This window comes from Scyliorhinus torazame, chromosome 7, assembly GCF_047496885.1.
Source record: "Scyliorhinus torazame isolate Kashiwa2021f chromosome 7, sScyTor2.1, whole genome shotgun sequence".
Taxonomy (NCBI): Eukaryota; Metazoa; Chordata; class Chondrichthyes; order Carcharhiniformes; family Scyliorhinidae; genus Scyliorhinus; species Scyliorhinus torazame.
The window spans coordinates 204,655,200-204,678,058 of record NC_092713.1 but is presented as its reverse complement, the minus strand read 5'-3'; the positions used below and the strand labels follow the sequence as shown (position 1 = coordinate 204,678,058).

Genomic DNA, 22,859 nt, shown 5'->3' with positions numbered 1-22,859 from the left:
CAAGAAGGCGACTTAGCCCATTAAGGGGCCAATTGAACGCAATTTTGTGCGGCCCGCCTACTTTGCGGTTGGCAGCGATTGGCCAGGCGGCCTTTACGTTTTAGCTGCGACATTGATCGACGGCGGGATGAACTGTCAGGCCCGAACTAAAATGTTAAAAGGTGGCTGGTGACTGATATTTGTGTTTGAACATGCTGGCGAGATCGCTTTGCAGAGTTTTTCCATCGTAATCTATCCTTTGCAGATTAGCAGCTCACTGAGCCAGTTCCGCAGTGGCTGTGACCCTGAAGGAGCCAATTGGAAACGCCAGCCCATTTCTTGGTATCTGCCTTCTTTCCACCCTCCTCAGCAGCACTGGGCCTTTCCCAATGCGGATGCTGTGGCGGACAGCCACGGCCGGATGCGCGTTTTGTGGCTGCTTCCAGCCCGTTGATTGCGCACGTCCAAAGGATGAAAAATACTGGCCTAAACATTTTTGTTTTTCCAAAACTCCTGGTGGTTTAATATCACAGATTGCACACTCAATAACAGAGTGGCCAGGGGGAAAATTGGTGGGCACACAAGCAGAAAACCTCAACAGCATGTACACAGAGAACATAGGCCAGTTTAGCTCTGTTGGCTGGACAACTGGTGTGTGATGCAGATCGAGGCCAACAGCACGGGTTCAATTTCCCCACCTGCTGAGGTTACTCATGCAGGCCCTGTCTTCTCAACCTTGCCCCTCGCCTGAGGTGTGGTGATCCTCAGGTTAAATGACCACCATTCAGTTCTCTCCTTCAAAGGGGAAAGCAGCCTATAGGCATCTGGGACTATGTTGCAGACGGAGGCAAAGACTCCACGAGAGGCCAAGCTGACGGAGTACAACTCACTTTATTACACATTAGTCACAATAATCGCTCTGCTCCACACTCCATTCCCCACAGGGGAACTGCTTTTCCCGAACTGCTTCCCGGTCGGGGTTTATATTCTGTGGGGAGTTCCTCGATTTAGCTCCGTCCCCTAGCCACCTGAATAGCCCATTCTCAGGTGTGTAGGAGGGGAAGCGGATGTTATACAGCTCTGTCCCTGTAGGGGGTCGTAACAGACTATGGTGACTTTACTTATTTTACCAGAACATACATATTCAGCACATGACGCATTTAGTCCAACACATACGCACAAGCACATACAAGTCAAGTCAAGCATGCAGAATGCAAACACAAAGTGAAGAGCAATTGCATTGCAGAAGTGAGTGGCCATGTCTCAGTAAGAACCCTGATAAATAGATCAGGATTGTCATCCTTCATGTAGTAATGATAATAAACTCTGTAAGCTTCAACTGCAACCACTGCTCACGGTCCTCATCCTGTCTATATTTGATCAGCATGGTCTTCGAAGATACGTTGTGGCCCAGCTGCTCAAGTAAAACCAGGGCTGTCAAAAGCAAGACAGTGCTTAGTATTAATTTAATTAGTCAGTGCACGACCTGGCCACTGAAGCACTACCCTATTTGTCTTTTTCCTTCCTTAGTGCAAGCGACTGACTCGTGAACGAGATGAGGCTGAGCGGCAGCTGAAACAGATCAAGCGAGGTAGGTCTATTCCTTTTCCCGTATCCATCATTGCTTAATTTAATTGCCGTGGATGAAGACATTACATTTGAGCAGCCAGTCTGCTATGGTTTAAAAAAAAAATCCAGAGCTCGGTACAGCGAGGTAATCAATTCTGTGAGGGAAACTTCATTTGTCAGCGACCGATGACAGTGCTGCAACATTACTTTGCGATAAGCTGTTCATTTACAATCCACGCACAGTGATGCTAAGAAGAAGGAATATTGATTGGGGTTGTGTCTGTGGAATGATATTCTACTCATAGGTAAAGGCTCTGTTTAGTCATCACTAACTGTTCAACCATGTTCTCAGGGGTTTGCATATAAAGAGGCACCCAACCCCCATAAACATCAACAATGTTGAAGTCTTTAGTACAACACCAGCATTCATTTGTTCAGTGTTGGCATGTATCATTGTCAATATCTTGAGAGCTTAAAATTACTTCTCATCTCTCCTGGCAATGAACGATAGTGATCACTTCTGATTTGAGAATGTAAAATATTCCAAAATGGCTCAGTTCTTAATATTACAATGCTGAAGGTTCAAAACAAAAAAGCATTCATGTACCTTACATTTTATCACCAAATATTAATGCTCCCTCACGACTGACTATTGTTTGCTTTTGAAGGAAATATTGGTTTAATTCCTTTGCTGTGTTGCCAATCATCATGGACATCTCAATACACAATCAGACTCAGCCCACCAGTTACTGTCTACATTTCAAAGCTGAACAAAGATTGGAGTTGAGTTCCTGTAGGAGTTTTCCCAATAATATGCTGCTTCTCTGGAATTTTTATATGTTTTCTGCTGAAACCATCGAAACAAAGAAAAAAGGAGCAGGAGTCAGTCATTCAGCCCTGTGAGCCTGCACCATTCAGTATGATCAGGCTGATCATCTATCTCAACTCCAGACTTCCACACTTTCCCCGTATCCATTTACACTTTTAGAATCGAGAATTCTACCTATTTCTTTCTTAACTATATTCAGTGATTTGGCCTCCACAGCCTTCCGTTGTAAAGGATTCCACAGGTTCCCCCCACTCTGAGTGAACAAGTTTCTCCTTGTCTCACTCCTAAATGACCTACCCCATATCCTGAGACTGTGACCCCCCTGCCCTAGAGACCCAACCAGAGGAAACAACATCTCTGCATCCAGTCTGTCCAATCCTGTCAGAATGTTATACGTTTCAATTAAATCCCCTCTGAGTCTTCTAAATTCCAGTGATACAGGCCCAGTTGACAGCATCTCTCCTCATACGACAGTCCTGCCATCCCAGCAATCAGTCAGGTGAACCTTCGCTGCACTCCTTCTATGGCAAATATATCCTTTTTTAGGTTAGGAGGCCAAAACTGGACACAATACTTCAGGTGTGGTTTCACCAGCTGCAGTGAGACAACCTTGGTCCTGCATTCAAGTCCACTTGCAATAAAGTCTGACACCACCAGGCTAAAGTCCAACAGGTTGGTTTCGAGTCACTAGCTTTCGGAGCGCAGCTCCTCACCTGAGGAAGGTGCTGTGCTCCGAAAGCTAGTGATTTGAAACAAACCTGTTGGACTTTAACCTGATGTTGTAAGACTTCTTACTGTGCTCACCCCAGTCCAATGCCGGCATCTCCACATCACTTGCAATGAAGGCCAACATACCATTTGCCGGTCTAACTGCTTGCTGCACCTGCATGCTTGCTTTCAGATTCTGGTATACAAGGACACCCAGGTCCTTTTGTACGTCAACATTTCCCAATCTGTCACCATTGACATAATACTCTTGCCTTTTCTGTTTCTCTGTGTGAAGTGGATAACTTCAAATTTATCCACGTTATACTGCATCTGCCATGGATTTTCATTTAATCAACTTGTCTAAATCACCTTGAAGTATCTTAACATCCTCCTCACCACTCACATCCTCATCTAGTTTTGTGAAATCAGCAAACTTGGAAATACGAATTTTAGTTCGAAGCAGACAATGTGGAAAACCCTTGCAGAAAATCATTCTCTTTTAAAAAAAAAAAAATTTTATTGAGGTTTTCACAAAATATCAACAACAAAATGAAAAAGGAACCCAATAGAATTAAATACAGAACAAAATAAAACAACCCCCGTGCCCCCCTCCCCCCATACATAAATAATAAATTAACACCCTGAATTAACACATAGCAAATATATACACCCCCTCAGATCCCCCAGTGTAAACAAAGAAAAATAAAATAGACCCCCCCCCCCGGGTTGCTGCTGCTGCTGACCAATGTCTACCGTTCTGCCAGGAAGTCCAAGAACGGTTGCCACCGCCTGAAAAACCCTTGCACCGATCCCCTTAAGTCAAATTTCACCCTCTCCAATTTAATGAACCCTGCCATATCGCTGATCCAGGATTCCACGCTTGGGGGCCTCACATCCATCCACTGAAGAAGAATCTTTCGCTGGGCTACCAGGTACGCAAAGGCCAGAATTCCGGCCTCTTTCGCCTCCTGCACTCCCATCTCCCCTGCAACCCCAAAAAGTACGAGCCCCGAGCCCGGTTTGACCCTGGATCCTACCACCCATGACACCGTCCTCGCTACGCCCTTCCAAAATTCCTCCAGCGCTGGGCATGCCCAGAACATATGGGTGTGGTTTGCTGGGCTCCCTGAGCACCTAACACACCTGTCCTCACCCCCAAAGAACTGGCTCATCCTTGTCCCGGTCATGTCTGCCCTGTGCAGCACCTTAAACTGTATGAGGCTGAGCATCGCGCACGAAGAGGAAGAGTTCACCCTCCCAAGGGCATCTGCCCACGTCCCCTCCTCGATCTCCTCCCCCAACTTCTCCTCCCACTTACTTTTCAACTCCACCACCGAGGCCTCCTCCTCCTCCTGCATCACCTGGTAAGTTACTGAGATCTTCCCCTCTCCAACCCACCCCCCCAAGAGCAACCTACCTGTAAATACCTAAAGGTGTTCCCTGGGGGGAGCCCATACTTCTCCTCCAGCTCACCCAGGCTCGCGAACTTCCCATCCACAAACAGGTCCCCCAACCTTCTTATCCCTGCCCTGTGCCACCCCGAAAAACATAGAAAATACAGCATAGAACAGGCCCTTCGGCCCACGATGTTGTGCCGAACCTTTGTCCTAGATTAATCATAGATTATCATTGAATTTACAGAGCAGAAGGAGGCCATTCGGCCCCCTGAGTCTGCACCGGCTCTTGGAAAGAGCACCCTACCCAAACTCAACGCCTCCACCCAACACCAAGGGCAATTTTGGACACTAAGGGCAATTTATCATGGCCAATCCACCTACCCTGCACATCTTTGGACTGTGGGAGGAAACCGGAGCACCCGGAGGAAACCCACGCAGACATGGGGAGGACGTGCAGACTCCACACAGACAGTGACTCAAGCCGGAATCGAACCTGGGACCCTGGAGCTGTGAAGCAATTGTGCTATCCACAATGCTACCGTGCTGCCCTTAAGAACAAATAAATCTACACTATATCATTTTACCGTAATCCATGTACCTATCCAATAGCTGCTTGAAGGTCCCTAATGTTTACGACTCTACTTCCACAGGCAGTGCATTCCATGCCCCCACTACTCTCTGGGTAAAGAACCTACCTCTGATATCCCTCCTATATCTTCCACCTTTCACCTTAAATTTATATCCCCTTGTAATGGTTTGTTCCACCCGGGGAAGAAGTCTCTGACTGTCTACTCTATCTATTCCCTTGATCATCTTATAAACCTCTATCAAGTCGCCCCTCATCCTTCTCCGTTCTAATGAGAAAAGGCCTAGCACCCTCAACCTTTCCTCGTGAGACCTACTCTCCATTCCAGGTAACATCCTGGTAAATCTTCTTTGCACCTTTTCCAAAGCTTCCACATCCTTCCTAAAATGAGGTGACCAGAACTGTACACAGTACTCCAAATGTGGCCTTACCAAAGTTTTGTACAGCTGCATCATCACCTCACGGCTCTTAAATCCAATCCCTCTGTTAATGAACGCGAGCACACCATAGGCCTTCTTCACAGCTCTATCCACTTGAGTGGCAACTTTCAAAGATGTATGAACATAGACCCCAAGATCTCTCTGCTCCTCCACATTGCCAAGAACTCTACCGTTAACCCTGTATTCCGCATTCATATTTGTCCTTCCAAAATGGACAACCTCACACTTTTCAGGGTTAAACTCCATCTGCCACTTCTCAGCCCAGCTCTGCATCCTATCTATGACTCTTTGCAGCCGACAACAGCCCTCCTTACTATCCACAACTCCACCAATCTTCGTATCGTCTGCAAATTTACTGCCCCACCCTTCAACTCCCTCATCCAAGTCATTAATGAAAATCACAAACAGCAGAGGACCCAGAACTGATCCCTGTGGTACGCCACTGGTAACTGGGATCCAGGCTGAATATTTGCCATCCACCACCACTCTCTGACTTCTATCGGTTAGCCAGTTCGTTATCCAACTGGCCAAATTTCCCACTATCCCATGCCTCCTTACTTTCTGCATAAGCCTACCATGGGGAACTTTATCAAATGCCTTACTAAAATCTATGTACACTACATCCACTGCTTTACCTTCATCCACATGCTTGGTCACCTCCTCAAAGAACTCAATAAGATTTGTAAGGCAAGACCTACACCTCACAAATCCGTGCTGACTATCCCTAATCAAGCAGTGTCTTTCCAGATGCTCAGAAATCCTATCCTTCAGTACCCTTTCCATTACTTTGCCTACCACCGAAGTAAGACTAACTGGCCTATAATTCCCAGGGTTATCCCTAGTCCCTTTTTTGAACAGGGGCACGACATTCGCCACTCTCCAATCCCCTGGTACCACCCCTGTTGACAGTGAGGACGAAAAGATCATTGCCAACGGCTCTGCAATTTCATCTTATGCTTCCATAGAATCCCTGGATATATCCCGTCAGGCCCGGGGGACTTGTCTATCCTCAAGTTTTTCAAAGTGCCCAACGCATCTTCTTTCCTATCAAGTATTTCCTCGAGCTTACCAGTCTGTTTCACACTGTCCTCTCCAACAATATCGCCCCTCTCATTTGTAAATACAAAAGAAAAGTACTCGTTCAAGACCTCTCCTATCTCTTCAGACTCAATACACAATCTCCCGCTACTGTCCTTGATCGGACCTACCCTCGCTCTAGTTATTCTCATATTTCTCACATATGTGTAAAAGGCCTTGGGGTTTTCCTTGATCCTACCCGCCAAAGATTGTTCATGCCCTCTCTTAGCTCTCCTAATCCCTTTCTTCAGTTCCCTCCTGGCTATCTTGTATCCCTCCAATGCCCTATCTGAACCTTGTTTCCTCAGCCTTACATAAGTCTCCCTTTTCCTCTTAACAAGACATTCAACCTCTCTTGTCAACCATGGTTCCCTCACTCGACCATCTCTTCCCTGCCTGACAGGGACATACATATCAAGGACACGTAGTACCTGTTCCTTGAACAAGTTCCACTTTTCACTTGTGTCCTTCCCTGACAGCCTATGTTCCCAATTTATGCACTTCAATTCTTGTCTGACAACATCGTATTTACCCTTCCCCCAATTGTAAACCTTGCCCTGTTGCACGCACCTATCCCTCTCCATTACTAAAGTGAAAGTCACAGAATTGTGGTCACTATCTCCAAAATGCTCCCCCACTAACAAATCTATCACTTGCCCTGGTTCATTACCAAGTACTAAATCCAATATTGCCCCTCCTCTGGTCGGACAATCTACATACTGTGTTAGAAAAGCTTCCTGGACACACTGCACAAACACCACCCCATCCAAACTATTTGATCTAAAGAGTTTCCACTCAATGTTTGGGAAGTTAAAGTCACCCATGACTACTACCCTGTGACTTCTGCACCTTTCCAAAATCTGTTTCCCAATCTGTTCCTCCACATCTCTGCTACTATTGGGGGGCCTATAGAAAACTCCTAACAAGGTGACTGCTCCTTTCCTATTTCTGACTTCACCCCATACTACCTCATTAGGGTGATACTCCTCGAACTGCCTTTCTGCAGCTGTTATACTATCTCTAATTAACAATGCCACCCCCCCCCCCCACCTCTTTTACCACTCTCCCTAATCTTATTGAAACATCTATAACCAGGGACCTCCAACAACCATTTCTGCCCCTCTTCTATCCAAGTTTCCGTGATGGCCACCACATCGTAGTCCCAAGTACCGATCCATGCCTTAAGTTCACCCACCTTATTCCTGATGCTTCTTGCGTTGAAGTATACACACTTCAACCCATCTCCGTGCCTGCAAGTACTCTCCTTTGTCAGTGTTCCCTTCCCCACTGCCTCATTACACGCTTTGGCGTCCTGAATATCGGCTACCTTAGTTGCTGGACTACAAATCCGGTTCCCATTCCCCTGCCAAATTAGTTTAAACCCTCCCGAAGAGTACTAGAAAACCTCCCTCCCAGGATATTGGTGCCCCTCTGGTTCAGATGCAACCCGTCCTGTTTGTACAGGTCCCACCTTCCCCAGAATGCGCTCCAATTATCCAAATACCTGAAGCCCTCCCTCCTACACCATTCCTGCAGCCACGTGTTCAACTGCACTCTCTCCCTATCCCTAGCCTCGCTATCACGTGGCACCGGCAACAAACCAGAGATGACAACTCTGTCTGTCCTGGCTTTGAACTTCCAGCCTAACTCCCTAAACTTGTTTATTACCTCCACACCCCTTTTCCTACCTATGTCGTTGGTACCAATGCGCACCACGACTTCTGGCTGCTCACCCTCCCCCTTAAGGATCCTGAAGACACGATCCGAGACATCCCTGACCCTGGCACCCGGGAGGCCACATACCTTCCAGGAGTCTCGCTTGAAAACCCTCCATCTATTCTCCCTGGGACAAACCGGTGGTTCCCCCGTATTGAGGTCCACACCGAGGCTCCCACTTCCCCCTGTGCCGCCTCCACTGCCCCCAGATTTTGAGGGTAGCCGCCACCACCGGGCTTGTGGTATACCTCATTGGAGGGAGCGGCAGCGGTGCCGTTGCCAGCGCCCCCAGACTCATACCCTCACAAGACGCCGTCTCCAGCCTCTTCCATGCAGCCCCTTCCCCCTCCATCACCCACTTGCGCATCATCGCCACATTGGCGGCCCAGTAGTACCCACAAAGGTTGGGCAGTGTCAGCCCCCCCCATCCCTACTCCGCTCCAGGAACACCCTTCTCATGCTCGGAGTCCCTCGCGTTCACACAAGCTCCATTATGCTCCTGTTGACCCGCCTAAAGAAGGCCTTCGGGATAAGAATGGGGAGGCACTGGAACAGGAACGAAAACCTTGGGAGCACCGTCATCTTAACCGACTGCACCCTACCCGCCAGGGACAGCGGCAACGCGTCCCACCTCTTGAACTCCTCCTCCATTTGCCCCACTCGCCTCGTGAAATTAAGTCTATGCAGGGCCCCCCAGCTCCTGGCCACCTGGACCCCAAATACCTGAAGCACCTCTCCACCCTTTTTGGTGGGAGCTCGCCAATCCCCCTCTCCTGGTCCCCTGGGTGAACCACGAACAACTCGCTCTACCCCATGTTGAGCTTGTATCCTGAGAAATCCCCGAACTCCCTCATTACCTCCGGCATTCCCCCCACTGGATCCGCCACATATAGCAGCAAGTCGTCCGCATAGAGCGACACCCTATGCACCTCCCCACCCCGCACCAACCCCCTCCAGTTCCTCGACTCCCTCAGTGCCGTAGCCAGGGGTTCAATCGCCAGTGCGAAGAGCAGGGGGGACAGGGGACACCCCCGCCTCGTCCCTCGATACAACCGAATGTACTCAGACCTCCTCTTGTTCGTGGCCACACTTGCCATCGGGACCTCGTACAACAGCCTAACCCACCTGACAAACCCCCGCCAAACCGGAACTTCTTCAGCACCTCCCACAAGTACCCCCACTCTACCCTATCGAAGGCCTTCTCAGCGTCCATCGCCACCACTATCTCCGCCTCCCCCTCCCTCGCCGGCATCATAATAACGTTCAGGAGCCTCCGCACATTCGCGTTCAACTGCCTCCCCTTCACGAACCCCGTCTGGTCTTTGTGGATCACCTGCGGCACACAATCCTCAATTCTCGTGGCTAAGACCTTTGCCAGCACCTTGGCATCTACGTTTAACAACGAAATCGGCCTGTAAGACCCACACTGCAGAGGATCCTTGTCCCGCTTCAGCATCAAGGAGATCAGTGCCCCGGACATCGTCGGGGGCAAAGCCCCCCCCCCCCCCCTTGCCTTATTGAAGGTCCTAACTAGCAACGGGCCCAACAGGTCCACATATTATTTGTAGAATTCGACCGGGAAACTGTCCGACCCCGGTGCCTTCCCCGCCTGCATGCTCCCTATCCCTTTGGCCAGCTCCTCCAGCCAAATCGGGGCCCTAATCCCGCCACCAGTCCCTCCTCCACCTTCGGAAACCTCAATTGGTCCAGAAAGCGGCCCATCCCTCCCTCCTCCAGTGAGGGCTCGGACCGATACAATTCCTCACCAAAGTCCCTGAGGACCCCATTGATGCCAACTCCACTCCGCACCACACTCCCTCCCCTATCCTTAACTCCCCCGATCTCCCTAGCTGCGTCCCGCTCCTGAAGCTGATGCGCCAGCATCCGACTTGCCTTTTCCCCATATTCATAAATCGACCCCTGGGCCTTCCTCCACTGCACCTCTGCCTTCCTGGTAGTCAACAGGTCGAATTCAGCCTGGATGCTACGTCTCTCCCTCAACAGTCCCTCCTCAGGCACCTCCGCATACCTCCTGTCTACCCTCATCATCTCCCCCACCAGCCTCTCCCTCTCCCTCTGCTCTCTCCTCTCCATGTGGGCCCTAATGGAGATCTGCTCTCCCCTAACCACCGCCTTCAGCGCCTCCCAGACCATCCCCACTCGGACCTCCCCGTTATCGTTGGCCTCCAGGTATCGCTCTATGCTTCCTCGGACCCGCTCACTCACCTCCTCGTCCGCCAACAGCCCCACCTCCAAGCGCCACAACGGGCGCTGGTCCCTCTCCTCCCCCAGCTCTAGGTCTACCCAATGCGGGGCGTGGTCCGAAATGGCTATCGCTGAGTACTCGGTATCCTCTACTCTCCCTATCAGCGCCCTACTCAAAATAAAAAAGTCGATCCGGTAATAAGCCTTATGAACATGCGAGAAGAATGAAAATTCCCTAGCCCCCGGCCTTGCAAATCTCCAAGGGTCCACCCCTCCCATCTGGTCCATAAACCCCCTCAGCACTTTAGCCGCCGCCGGCTTCCTACCCGTCCTAGACCTGGAGCGATCCAGTGCCGGATCCAACACCGTGTTAAAGTCTCCCCCCCATTATCAGTACCCCACTTCCAATTCCGGGATCAGACCCAACATGCGCCGCAGAAAACCCACATTGTCCCAGTTCGGGGCGTACACGTTGACCAGCACCACCCTCTCCCCTTGCAACTTACCACTTACCATTATGTACCTGCCGCCATTGTCTGCCACAATGCTCGACGCCTCGAACGACACCCTCTTTCCCACCAAGATCGCCACCACACGATTTTTGGCATCCAGCCACGAATGAAACACCTGACCTACCATCCCTTCCTCAATCTTACCTGGTCTGCCACCTTCAGGTGTGTCTCCTGGAGCATGACCACATCCGCCTTCAGCCCCTTCAGGTGCACGAACACCCGGGCCCGCTTGACCGGCCCGTTCAGTCCCCTTACATTCCAGGTTATCAGCCGGATCAGGGGGCTACCCGCTCCCCACCCCCGCCGACTAGCCATAACCCCTCCTCGGCCAGCCACGCGCCCGCACCCCAAGCCCGGCCCGTTCCCCACGGCGGCAGACGCCCGTCCCAACACCCTCTACTCCCTCCAGCTCCCCCTTGACCATACCAGCAGCAACCCGATTCCCCCCTCCACCCCCCCAGCTAGGACCCCTCCTAGCTGCTTTGCTCCCCCCATTGCACTCCCGCAAGTCAGCTGACTGCTGCTGACCCCGGCCACTCCCGCGTCTCCTTCGACTCCTCCCATTGTGGGACATACCCTCCTCCTCCATTACCCATCCACAGGCTCTCTGCCTCCCCCTTCCATCCCAAGCGCGGGAAACAACCCTCGCTTCCCCACCCTGGCCCCACCCCCTCCAGCCTTCAGCGCGGGATAAAGCCCGCGCTTCCCACCTGCCCGGCCCCGCCACCTCTGATGCAGCTCCTTTTACAGGCCCAGTCCCCTCACCCCCGACTCGGGCCTCCCCCTCCCCCGCGGGGCCCAATCCCCCCTACCGGCCATCCACCCCTACATTTACTTACCCCCCTCCAAGAGCCCACCCGACAGACCCAACCAAAACAGTGCCCAACCCACACCGAACCAAAAAGAAACAAGAGCAAAGAACCCCCCCTCAGAATGTAACACCCCAACAGCAATCCCCGACCACCCATCCCGACCCTCAGTTTGTGTCCAGTTTCTCGGCCTGAACAAAGGCCCACGCCTCCTCCGGGGACTCAAAATAATGGTGCCGGTCCTTGTAGGTGACCCACAGTCGCGCCGGCTGCAGCATGCCAAATTGCACCCCCTTCGTGTGCAGCACCGCCTTCCCCCGGTTGTACCCGGCCCTCTTCTTCGCCACCTCCGCACTCCAGTCCTGATATATTCGAACCTCCGCGTTCTCCCACCTGCTGCTCCTCTCTTTCTTGGCCCACCTGAGCACGCACTCGCGTTCAGCGAACCGATGAAACTGCACCACCACTGCCCGCGGTGGCTCGTTAACCTTGGGCCTCCTCGCCAGCACTCTATGGGCCCCTTCCAGCTCCAGGGGCCCCTGGAAGGACCCCGCTCTCATCAGCGAGTTTAACATGGTGACCACATAGGCCCCCACGTCCGGCCCCTCCAGCCCCTCCGGGAGGCCCAGGATCCGCAAATTCTCCCGCCTCGACCGATTCTCCATCTCCTCGAACCGTTCCTGCCATTTCTTGTGGAGCGCCTCGTGCGCCTCCACCTTTACCGCAAGGCCTAAGATCTCGTCCTCATTGTCGGAGATCTTTTGTCGGACCTCGCTGATCGCCACCCCCTGGGCCGTCTGGGTCTCCAGCAGCTTGTCGATAGAAGCCTTCATCGGCTCCAGCAGGTCCACTTTGAGCTCCCTGAAGCAGCGCTGGATAACCTCCTGCTGCTCCTGCGCCCACTGCCACCACACTGCCTGGTCCCCGCCCGTCGCCATCTTGCTCTTCTTCCCTTGCACTTTCCTTGGGTTCACCACCGCTTTTTTAGTCGCCCCGCACCTGGTCCAAGCCATACACTGTCGGGGGAATATTGCAATCTTCTTCCCACACCGGGAAATGTCGAAAAAATGCCGTTGGGGGCCCTGAAAAGAGCCCAAAAGTCCGTTCCAAGCAGGAGCTGCCGAACATGCGACTTAGCTCTGCATAGCCGCAAACGGAAGTCCGCAGAAAATCATTCTCAATAGTATCATAGAATATTCCAGCACAGAAAAGATCACTTGTGCCATCTTCACATGAACTGCTTAATCTAATCCTAGTCTCTCATGCACTCCCCTTCCCCTTAACATTCCTCTTTGTTACTGCATTGTCACTTTTCAAATGTGAATACATTTTCGGTATGTGCAGTATCATAACGATGGAACAAAAATGTGTATCACTCGTAATAATGTTCAGCTGTCTTGGGTATACATTCAGTGCTTATCTGGGATTGGCTACCTTTCAGTTGTGCTGGTATAAAAAATGTCTGCACCAAAGTCGTGCCTGCTCATGGAGGACGGAAAGGGATAGGTTCATTGGGATTCCGAACAATGGGCATTATTGAGAAGTGATAAAGCAGAGTGGCGCAGCGGAAGTGTGCTGGGCCCATAACCCGGAGGTCGATGGATCAAAACCGCCCTCTGCTCTCGAGTAGCATCTCTGAATATTGAGGAGTGATTTGGTCTACTTCCCTTTCAAGCAATGGGAATTATGTCCGTGGGAATTTCACACAATGGGAGGGAGCAGGAAGAACTTGATTCCATTGGCCAGCTGGCTGAAAGATTGATTTCACATATTATCAATAAAGATGGAGAGCAGGAGGAAAATGGAACAAATGTCAGTGAGACTTCTTTACAACTTTTTGATGTATAGACTGTCCCTTTGTGTCGAGTCCATTGTAAATGCCTATATAATGTGAGTCTGAAAAATTTCCCCAATGTCTCACCATAATTTCTGCAGAATGGTTGTATTTAGGTGTTATATTTCTCAAGGGCATCTGTTGGGGTTATGGCAGGAAATCGGGTGAAGCTCTCTTAAGAAATTCTCCCCTTATTACCTTGCGCATGTTGCCTGAGTGGACAATTGGCATATTACTACGACAATGCTCGGTACAGATTTTAATGAAGTGTCGGCACCAAAATTGTACCTCAGGAGCTGCATTAATGCTGTCCAGGCCCCTTGGTGGCATGTCGTTAACAGCATCCGCTGCTACTAATGGAGTGGGATGAATAAGTTACATTGTTTGTGCACTGTGCAATTGCATTAATTCAGTGAAGCATGGAACAGACATAAGTGTATTATGGTGCAATGAGAATAGACTGGAGGTCAACTTATCCTTGTAGAAGCCTGTGATGAAAGATTCCACATAAATCAGAAATTATAATCCGACAAAACCAGGACAAAAAAAGACTGAAACAGATATTCTCAGCATCTAATTGGATTAGCAAATTTGGGTTATCAAACTCAGGTTAAATTACATCAGATTCAGTCTCCCAGTTTATAAATAAATTATTTGCACAGCTTTTGTAATAACAGAGTAACTGTATTAGAGAAGTGAGTGTTTCATTATTTCAGTGAATAATTCAGCTCTGAATGTCAATAATTCAGCACTGGATGCTCTGACAGGAGTATCTTGTGTTACCCACAGACTTTTACAGCTTTTCATTCATTTTTTTTGAAATCCACACACTCGAGATATGAGGCTAGATTCAGCGTTTGGAGGACTTTGGGCGGGATTCTCCATCAGCCGACGGCGAAATCGGGAAAAGCAGTTGGACGGGGAATCGGTTGTGAGGCCAAAATCGTAGCCAGTGCTGGGTGCCCGCCAGAATGTCATGCTCTGGTGCCTCAACAGAGGTGTAAGTGCATTCGACTCTGCACATGCAATAAACGCCATTGGCATATCATTAGCGGGCCTGACCCTGTATTCTCCAGGGCCTCCGCTCCGTCTCCGCTCGGAGGAATTACCAACAGCGAGGTTTACTTGTGGTTTCAGAATCGGGAAACAGGGGCCGGTGGCTGCTGAGGCAGAGAGAGGGAGTACAGAAAGTGTCCAGAATTGCCATAGTGTAATGACAGATATGCCGCTGGCTGGGGGGCTTCTGCCAAGGCCAGGGGAGTTGCGGGAGGCGGCCAGGGTGGCGGCATGGAACGCCATCGCCATAGCCGCAAGGCAGCCATGCAACTGCGTATGCCGCTGCACACTGTGAACTCTCCGCCGCATCAGGTACTCCACTACCGCGGCTGGCGGCGGAATAACCCCCCCAGATATTTTTCTTACTGCATATTTAAGTGACATTCTTTCCTCTTTTTCTTGGCAATCTCCTCCCTCTCATAACTACATGCCAGCGCACAGTCTCTATCCTCCATCTAACACATTGAATTGCGATATGGGTGCTGTTACTAGGCTATGCCCCTTTATCTGTGAATATCAGAGGCTGGATTTTCCGATTTTGCGGCTAAGTGCTGATGCCGGCATGGAAACTCTGGTGTTTTACGACGCCAAAATCGCCGCCGATCCTGGGACCAGTGAGGAGCTGGCAGCCACGCCGGGCAAAACTCCCGGCTCCCATGCCAAAAACGGCCGGAGAATGGCCGGGTCCGTGGCCGTGCATGTGCACGTGCAAACAAACAACATGGCGCCGGTCGTCTGCGGACACGACCTACCAAATGCTGACCCCCCTGGTCACCCCCCACCAGTCGGGAACTCGGCCAATTGCGGACGGAGCATCGGGGGAGGGCCTTCCAAAGTCGGACGCGCTAGCGCCATTCCAACAGCTTGCGCTGCGCGACGCCATTTCGGAGGGGGCGGAGAATAGAAAACCGGCATCAAACTGCCACCGTCCCAGGTTTGGAAGTCGGAAGGGATTCTCTGCCCGATCGCCGATTATGATATTGGTGTTGGGCAACGGAGAATCCTGCACATGATTTTTCAACTTTCAGTTGGATTGGATTGGCTTGTTTTATGTCACGTGTACCGAGGTACAGGGAAAGGTATTGCTGGGCATTCAGCTCAAACAGCATAAATAGTTAAATACATTCTGGTGTGGCAAAGGCCAAAGAAAACCTTAAATCTGTTTTAAAAATGCAGGGCTACTTTCCAAGGTGAAGGTGAGGAACAAATAAATCACCCTCAGGGGAGTGTGAAGTGAGAGACGTTTAGGGCGAGATTCTCCGCAAAAATTTCTAAGTTCATTTGTGCAGGTTTTTCCAGAGGGTTTCCCGCCAGCTCTGCCAGTGACTTCCCCACTGCTATAGAGTGACCATTTTGGGACCTAGGGAGTTTCTCACCGGTTTAGGCCACACTGGGGATCTGTAGCCCGAGATCAAGCTGCCATTTTGAAAGGGTGTCCTGATCTCTCAGTGGGCTTACACCCACCACCCATGGGCAATGACATCCTTTACACATATGGACACTAGTCCACACTCACCAAATGAGGACACCCCGCTATGGGATCCCTGTTGATTCCCCCTCTTCAGGGCCCCCAAGCCTCCTTACACCACCCTTCCCCTTCTAGGACCCTCACCCATCATCGCCCCCCCCCCCCAGCCTCCCAGAGACCTCTACTTACTTGCCCTGCACTCCCCCACCCTTCAAACCCCCCCCTCCACCCTCATTTCATGGGCATGACCCCCTGGGCCCCGACCCTTGGCAGTGCCACCATGGTACTCGGGCACCCTTGCACTGCCACCCTGTCACTCGCGCTGTGCTCCTGCTGGCTTAGTAGTGCCAGGTGGCAGTGCCAAGGTGCTAGCTGGGCAGTGCCAAGGTGCGCACGTTCCAGGGGTAGGGCCAGGGGGCCACCCTGTTCTTACCCTGACTACCCAGGCATCTCTGATGGGCCTGGAGACCCCTCTGGTGTCATTCCGCCTGGTCCACATTTGTGTGTACCAGCACTGAATGGCCTCCGGTTGGGGACTTCCCGGGGAGGCCGGAGAATTGACGGAGTCCGGTGGATCCCAGGCAGGAGGTCATAAGTAGATTTACGACATACTTCCGGGGGCGGGGTTTGGTCACGCCCATTTTGGGTGGAGTCCCAACTCTGATGTCGCGCCGGACTTTGGCGAGGCACAGAGGCTGTCGGGAGGCTCGCTGAAGGCCTCTCCCAGGATTCACTGGCAGCATAGCGCTCTCGCTTGAGAGCAACACGGCCAGAGAATCGTGGCCACGCTATAATCAAGACACCCATCAAAAGTCATAACTGTCTAAGGAAGAGATATTAAGAATGCAAAATACTGGATATTGAAACAATGGGCGGGATTCTCCGCGAACCGGCGGGGCTGGCCATTCCTGCACCGAGGAGTGGCGTGAACCACTCCGGCGTCTGGCCGCCCTGAAGGTACAGAATCCTCCGCACCTTCAGGGGCTAGGCCGGCGTGAGTTGGTGCATGAGCGGGAGCGCCAGCGTGTGCTGGCGTCATCCCAGCACATGCGCAGGGGTTTCTTCTCCTGCACTGGCCATGGCGGACTTTGACAGCAGCCGGTGCGGAGGGAAAGAGTGCCTCCACGGCGTAGGCCCGCCCACGGATCGGTGGGCCCCGATCGCGGGCCAGGCCACTGTGGGGGCACCCCCCCCCCCCCCGGGGCCAGATCCCCCCGCGCCCGCTCGAGGACTCTGCAGGCCGCCCGTGGAGCCAGGTCCCGCCGGTAAGGACCTGTTGTGATTTACGCCAACAGGACCCGCCGAAAACAGGCGGCCATTGGCCCATCGCGGGTCGAAGAATCGCTGGGGGGCCGCTGCCTGCGGCCGCCGACCGGCGCAGCGCGATTCCTGCCCCCGCCAAAACCCTGGTGCCGGAGAATTCAGCAGCCGACGGGGGCGGGATTCACGCCGCCCCCCGGCGATTCTTCGACCCGGTGGGGGGTCAGAGAATCCCGCCCAATAGCTGCAAAAGACAAACACACTCAAAACCTTGGAAATATACAATGGATGAATCATTTCAAGGTAAGTTTGCCAGCCACTAGAGAGAAAGAGATTACAAGTGACACAAAGGTGTTGTCAAGAAAGCCTTGTTTTGGAAAAAGTACGTCACCCAGTTTGAGAAGCCAATTCCACCAGAACCTTTCAGAGAACCAAGGTCTTGTAATAATTGCGACATCTTGTACATCTGACCCCATCCAAGAAACCAGCTAGCCTAAACCAGCCACAATGTGTGTGTTCATTTTCAAGTGTACACGCGTGTGAGTGTATGTGTGCTTCTGCATGCATGAGTGAGTGCATGTGCCCTAATGACTTGCATGAGGACCGAATGCTTGACGTCACATTTTTATTATCTTTCTTGGGCTTAGTAGTTAAAAGGTTTGCTCTTTAACACAAGAAAACATAGTTTGATGCCTACTTACTATTGATCACAGCATAAATAGTTAAATACATTCTGGTTTGGCAAAGGCCAAAGAAAACCTTTAACCTTCATGACCAACCGAGGTGAATGAATAAGGAGGAGTCAATTTACCCCTTCTCACTTGTTGGACCAGTGCCCAGTAATGACTCTGCTTCTTTCAATGTAAGGAACTATCTATCCTGGGCATTTAAACCGACCCAGAGTGATGTCGTTGAAATTAGTCTCTCGGTGTGTGTGTGCTCATTTCTATCTCTCTGTAGCACAACTATATTGCCGCCTTAGAATTTACAAAAGTTCAAACGAATGTTGGTGAAAATCTTGCACTCTCATTCTCCAAAAGGCTGTATGTAGATGCTGGGTCAGTTGAGGTTTTCAGGACTGGGATCTGTAGATTGTTGTTCGGTAATGGGAAAGGCCCTCTCCTGTTCCTGTGTTTCTTAGTCCTCCTTTGTGGGGTAAGGGGGACAGGAGCAAATTCAATGGAAGGTTATGAGGAGACACAAGCTGAACCAACTGAGCTGAATCCAATTCTTCTTCTTCAGGCAACATGACACAATTATTGAATTAAGTCAAAACAAATTAAATCATACAGACATACATTTTGATTATGGGTGAAAATAGTTTGTGACAGCTTGTTGCCAAGCCAATAAACAATGGCACAATTCCAGTAATGGAAACCAGTCATGATGACCCTGCTGGGGGGGCTTGAAGGCCATTAGAGTCCCCGGGTGGTCAGGGCAGTGCCCTGGCATTGCCCCTGGCACCGTAGCATTCCTGCTGCCATATTGGCATTGCCAGGGTGCTGGGTCAGTGGCAAGGGGCGTGGCCTGAGAGGGGTCCTAGACATTGAGGGGGGCATGAAAGGAGGCCTTGATCAGGCACATGGAGGGTTAGGGAGGCAGAAAGGGGGGGAGGAGGAGGGGAGCTGAAATGGGGGGCCCTTGGCAACCCTATTGGCCACTTAGTGGGGGTGGGAAGGGGGAGGGCCTGATGCCCCGATGCCGGTGAGGATGGATGGGGGAGTTGTGCTGCCGGGTCACCCTCATGTTTGCGTGGTGTTTGGGGGGGGGGGGGGTGATACGGACATTTAGTGATGGGGAAAAGTTGCCCCTCTGGGGTCAAGGGTTGGGGGTGTTGCCCATTACTGCGGGGATCATTATGTCCGTGGTGGAGGCGGCAGAGGGGCTAATAAACCCTTTAAAAATGCTGATCCGATCTCTGATGAACCGGTTTCGCCAGCATCCTTTGGTCCCCACTCCCCAAATATTCTAAGTGTGAGAATCTCCCCAAGCTCCAAACAAAAAGGTGTGGGTGGATTGCGAAGGGAATCGCACCGGAACAGCCAGCGGGATCATCAACTGTTTCCCTCCGAAAATGACACTTCGGATGCAATCCTCCGGCCATGCTGCGCTGAAAAAGCAGCTTGCCGTGACGCAGCGTGACTGGTGAAAGCTGGGAGACCCCACTCCCGGGTCCTACCCGGCTCGCAACGCTTCGCGAGATTCAACGGCAACCTCACGAGACGTTGCTAGGGGAATCAATTTTTGGCAAATCTGCATATTAGGGCGAGGCAGTCAGTTTTACTCTAATGTACAGATTCCCGAGGTACCTGAATCTTTGGGATTCAACCCCTTTGGGATTCAAGCGCTTTGGTACTAGTCCCCACAAATGGGGACCAGACGGAACAACACTTGTGGGGGTCTGCAAGGGATCAGAGACCTCCGCTGCATGCCCTTTTGGGAAGGTTGGTGCCCTGGCGCTGCTAGTGCCACCTGGGTACCCTGGCAGTGACACCTGGATGGCAGCCTGGCACTGCCACGGTGCCCAGTTGGCACTGCCAGCTGGCAGGGGGACTACCAAGGTACTGACATGGTGCCAAGCTGGCATTTTATGCACGCACGCGATCGGGCTCGGGTTGCCGGGTTGCCGGGCTCGGGTTGCCTGGGGGAGACCATTTGGGCTGGGGGGAGGTTGTGGATTTTTTTTGTGGGCCTTGGAGATCGGGACGCTATTTAAAAAAGGCATCCCGATCGCTAGCTACATCGGGGAGTTCTGGCGAGCGGAGCTCCCCATTGTAGAAAACGGGGCTATGTGCGGCCTCGGCCGCGCGTTCCCCGTTCAGGCTCCCTATTCAAAGCGATTCACGTTGAATAGCCATGTGTTTCTCAGCACTGCAAGTGCCGGGAAACACGCGGCTAAACACGCTCACTAGGGAACTTTGTTCTCTTTTGGGAAGATGCCCTTGTGGGCAGCACGGTGGCACAGTGGTTAGCACAGTTGTTTCACAGCACCAGGGTCCCAGGTTCGATTCCCGTCTTGGGTCACTGTCTGTGCAGAATCTGCACATTCTCCACGTGTCTGTGTGGGTTTCCTCCAGGTGCTCCGGTTTCCTCCCACAGTTCAAAGATTATGTGGATTGACTATGCTAAATTGCCCTGAGAGTCCCAAAAGAAAAGGTTAAGTAGGGTTACTGGGTTACAGGGATAGGGTGGAGGCATAGGGTGCTCTTTCCATGGGCTGCTGCAGACTCGATGGGCCGAATGGCCTCCTTCTGCATTGTAAATTCTATGATTCTATGAAGATCATGCCCGCAGTCATTTTTTGGGAGAATCTTCCAAATGAGTGAGATTCTCAGACCTTCCGGCCGCGTGTTTCTCAGCGGTGGGAGGTGGTGCGCTGTTCGCTGGTGGTGGTATACTCTACTGTTGCCGCGGTCAATGGGAATTCCCATTGAAGTCACCCCACAGACCGCCGAGAAACCCATGGGAAAGGCGGGGGGGGCTGCTAACGGCAGGATCAGAGAATCCCGCCGGTGTGAATTCCGGCCAATGTTGCGATAATGTATTCTTTTAGAACCAACTGCTGCTGATTTATTATTCTGGATTTTTAAAAATAAATTCAGAGTACCCAATTCAGTTTTTTTTACAATTAAGGGGCAATTTAGCATGGCCAATCCACTTAATCTGCACATTTTTGGGTTGTGGGGGCGAAACCCAAGCAAACACGGGGAGAATGTGCAAACTCCACACGGACAGTGACCCAGAGCCGGGATCGAACCTGGGACCTCAGCGCCATGAGGTAGCAGTGCTAGCCACTGCACCATCGTGCTGCCCTGATATGTTATGCTGTCTATTAGGAAATCCATTGAAATAATTCTGAATCAATTGCTTCGGTAATGATTTCAGCTGCGTGAATGAACAGAAGTGAATAGTAAGATGGTCATTTAAAGCAGAAACTGATGTGCTGGATACTCAGCTCCACCAGTTGTGTGTGCCTCAACGGTGTGCTGTTCACTGGCAGTCGGATTTGCTCTTCCCGCCTCTTGTCAATGGGATTTCCCATTGAACCACGGGCAGGGGTGCACAGCTGACAAGAACAGGGAATACCAACGGCTGGAGAATTCCAGCCCATAACTATAGCAAAGTTACTCAAGTAGACTACATTTTAACAACGATGAACTTTTGATGTACAGCATATGCTTATTAAAATAGATTATATTTGAAAATGGAGAATGTCAAAAAATCTGCCATATCACTGTACAAGAAAGATAATCGAGTTTCCGGAGCTCAGGGTAATATGGAGGGTTGCTAGAAATTGAGCAGTGATTTGATAGGTTTAATACAACATGCAACAGAAATAAATCATTGACTGTCATACAAGACAGAATGCTGCCAAGAAAACAAAGCCGACATGGACAGAAAGCACAATGGCCAAACTGAGGCACACTTTTGGACAGTGCAGGTAACAAAACGTAGAATAGATGGGTTCTTGATGGCTGCCGCAGAGACGATGGGCAGAAGGGCCTCTTTCTGTGCTGTAAAACTCTTATGACTTGGATTCTGGTAAGTGTTGCACATTCCAACTTACAATCAGAAATATTATCATAACAATTTTCACAAGTTTTACTATAATTTGGTTGTCCATAATAGGTATTCAAGACCTATAAATTTTACACATGATGGTCCTAACTGGCCGCGAGGAAAACTGATTGTTGGCTTTCTGGTCTTTTACTGTGAAAACATCTGACTCTTTAGGGACAACCCAAAGTCAGTATTCCATTAATTCAGTCACTCAAAAGGCTCAATGCCTCACAGGGGACGAAGGAAAGTGCCAAAGATGATAAATCAAGAAAATCTTAATGAATGGTGAAGTAGGCTCGAGGGGCCAAATGGCTTGCTCCTGCTCCGAATTTGTATGTTTGCATGTTCATATAATGTGCATCTGGTGAGGAAGTTCCCACCAAAGTTATGAGGACCAGCGGTAGACGTTACCATCTGTACACTGAGCTGTTGAATTATAGGAAAAGCTCACCCCATTTCAGAATCTCGCCTGGTATTGTACCATGCAACTGTGCAAGTGTAAGACCAAAGCCCGGAGATGGTTCAGCTGCAGTGGACAGCTTCTGGACCTTCAGAAACCCCATTTCATACCAAGAACCTGCAGGAGGATGATACAGCAGGCCACTCAAAAGTCTGAATGTGCACTACCTGAGTTCACCCAGATGCAAAATTGCGTGACAGTATCACATCACACATGGAGTTGATTCCAGAGATGAGAGGTTTGTCTTATGAAGAGAGATTGAGCAGTTTAAGCCTACACTCTCTCGAGTTCAGAAGAATGAGAGAAGATCTAATTGAGGGATATGATGATAAAAGGTATTGACAAAGTAGTGGTAGAGAGAATGCTTCCTTTTATGGGGCAATCTAGAGGTCAT

The 22,859-nt window shown here is 50.9% G+C and overlaps 1 protein-coding gene across 2 annotated transcripts in view; it reads left to right on the top strand.

Annotated features, from left to right (window-relative positions):
* Positions 1–22,859, top strand: part of LOC140426796 (shootin-1-like) — a 230,059-nt gene that overhangs the window by 37,529 nt on the left and 169,671 nt on the right. For both annotated transcript variants that reach the window (XM_072511979.1, XM_072511978.1), the window contains exon 2: positions 1,510–1,570. In XM_072511979.1, the coding sequence (XP_072368080.1) occupies positions 1,510–1,570 (61 nt within the window). The remainder of the gene's footprint in view (positions 1–1,509; positions 1,571–22,859) is intronic.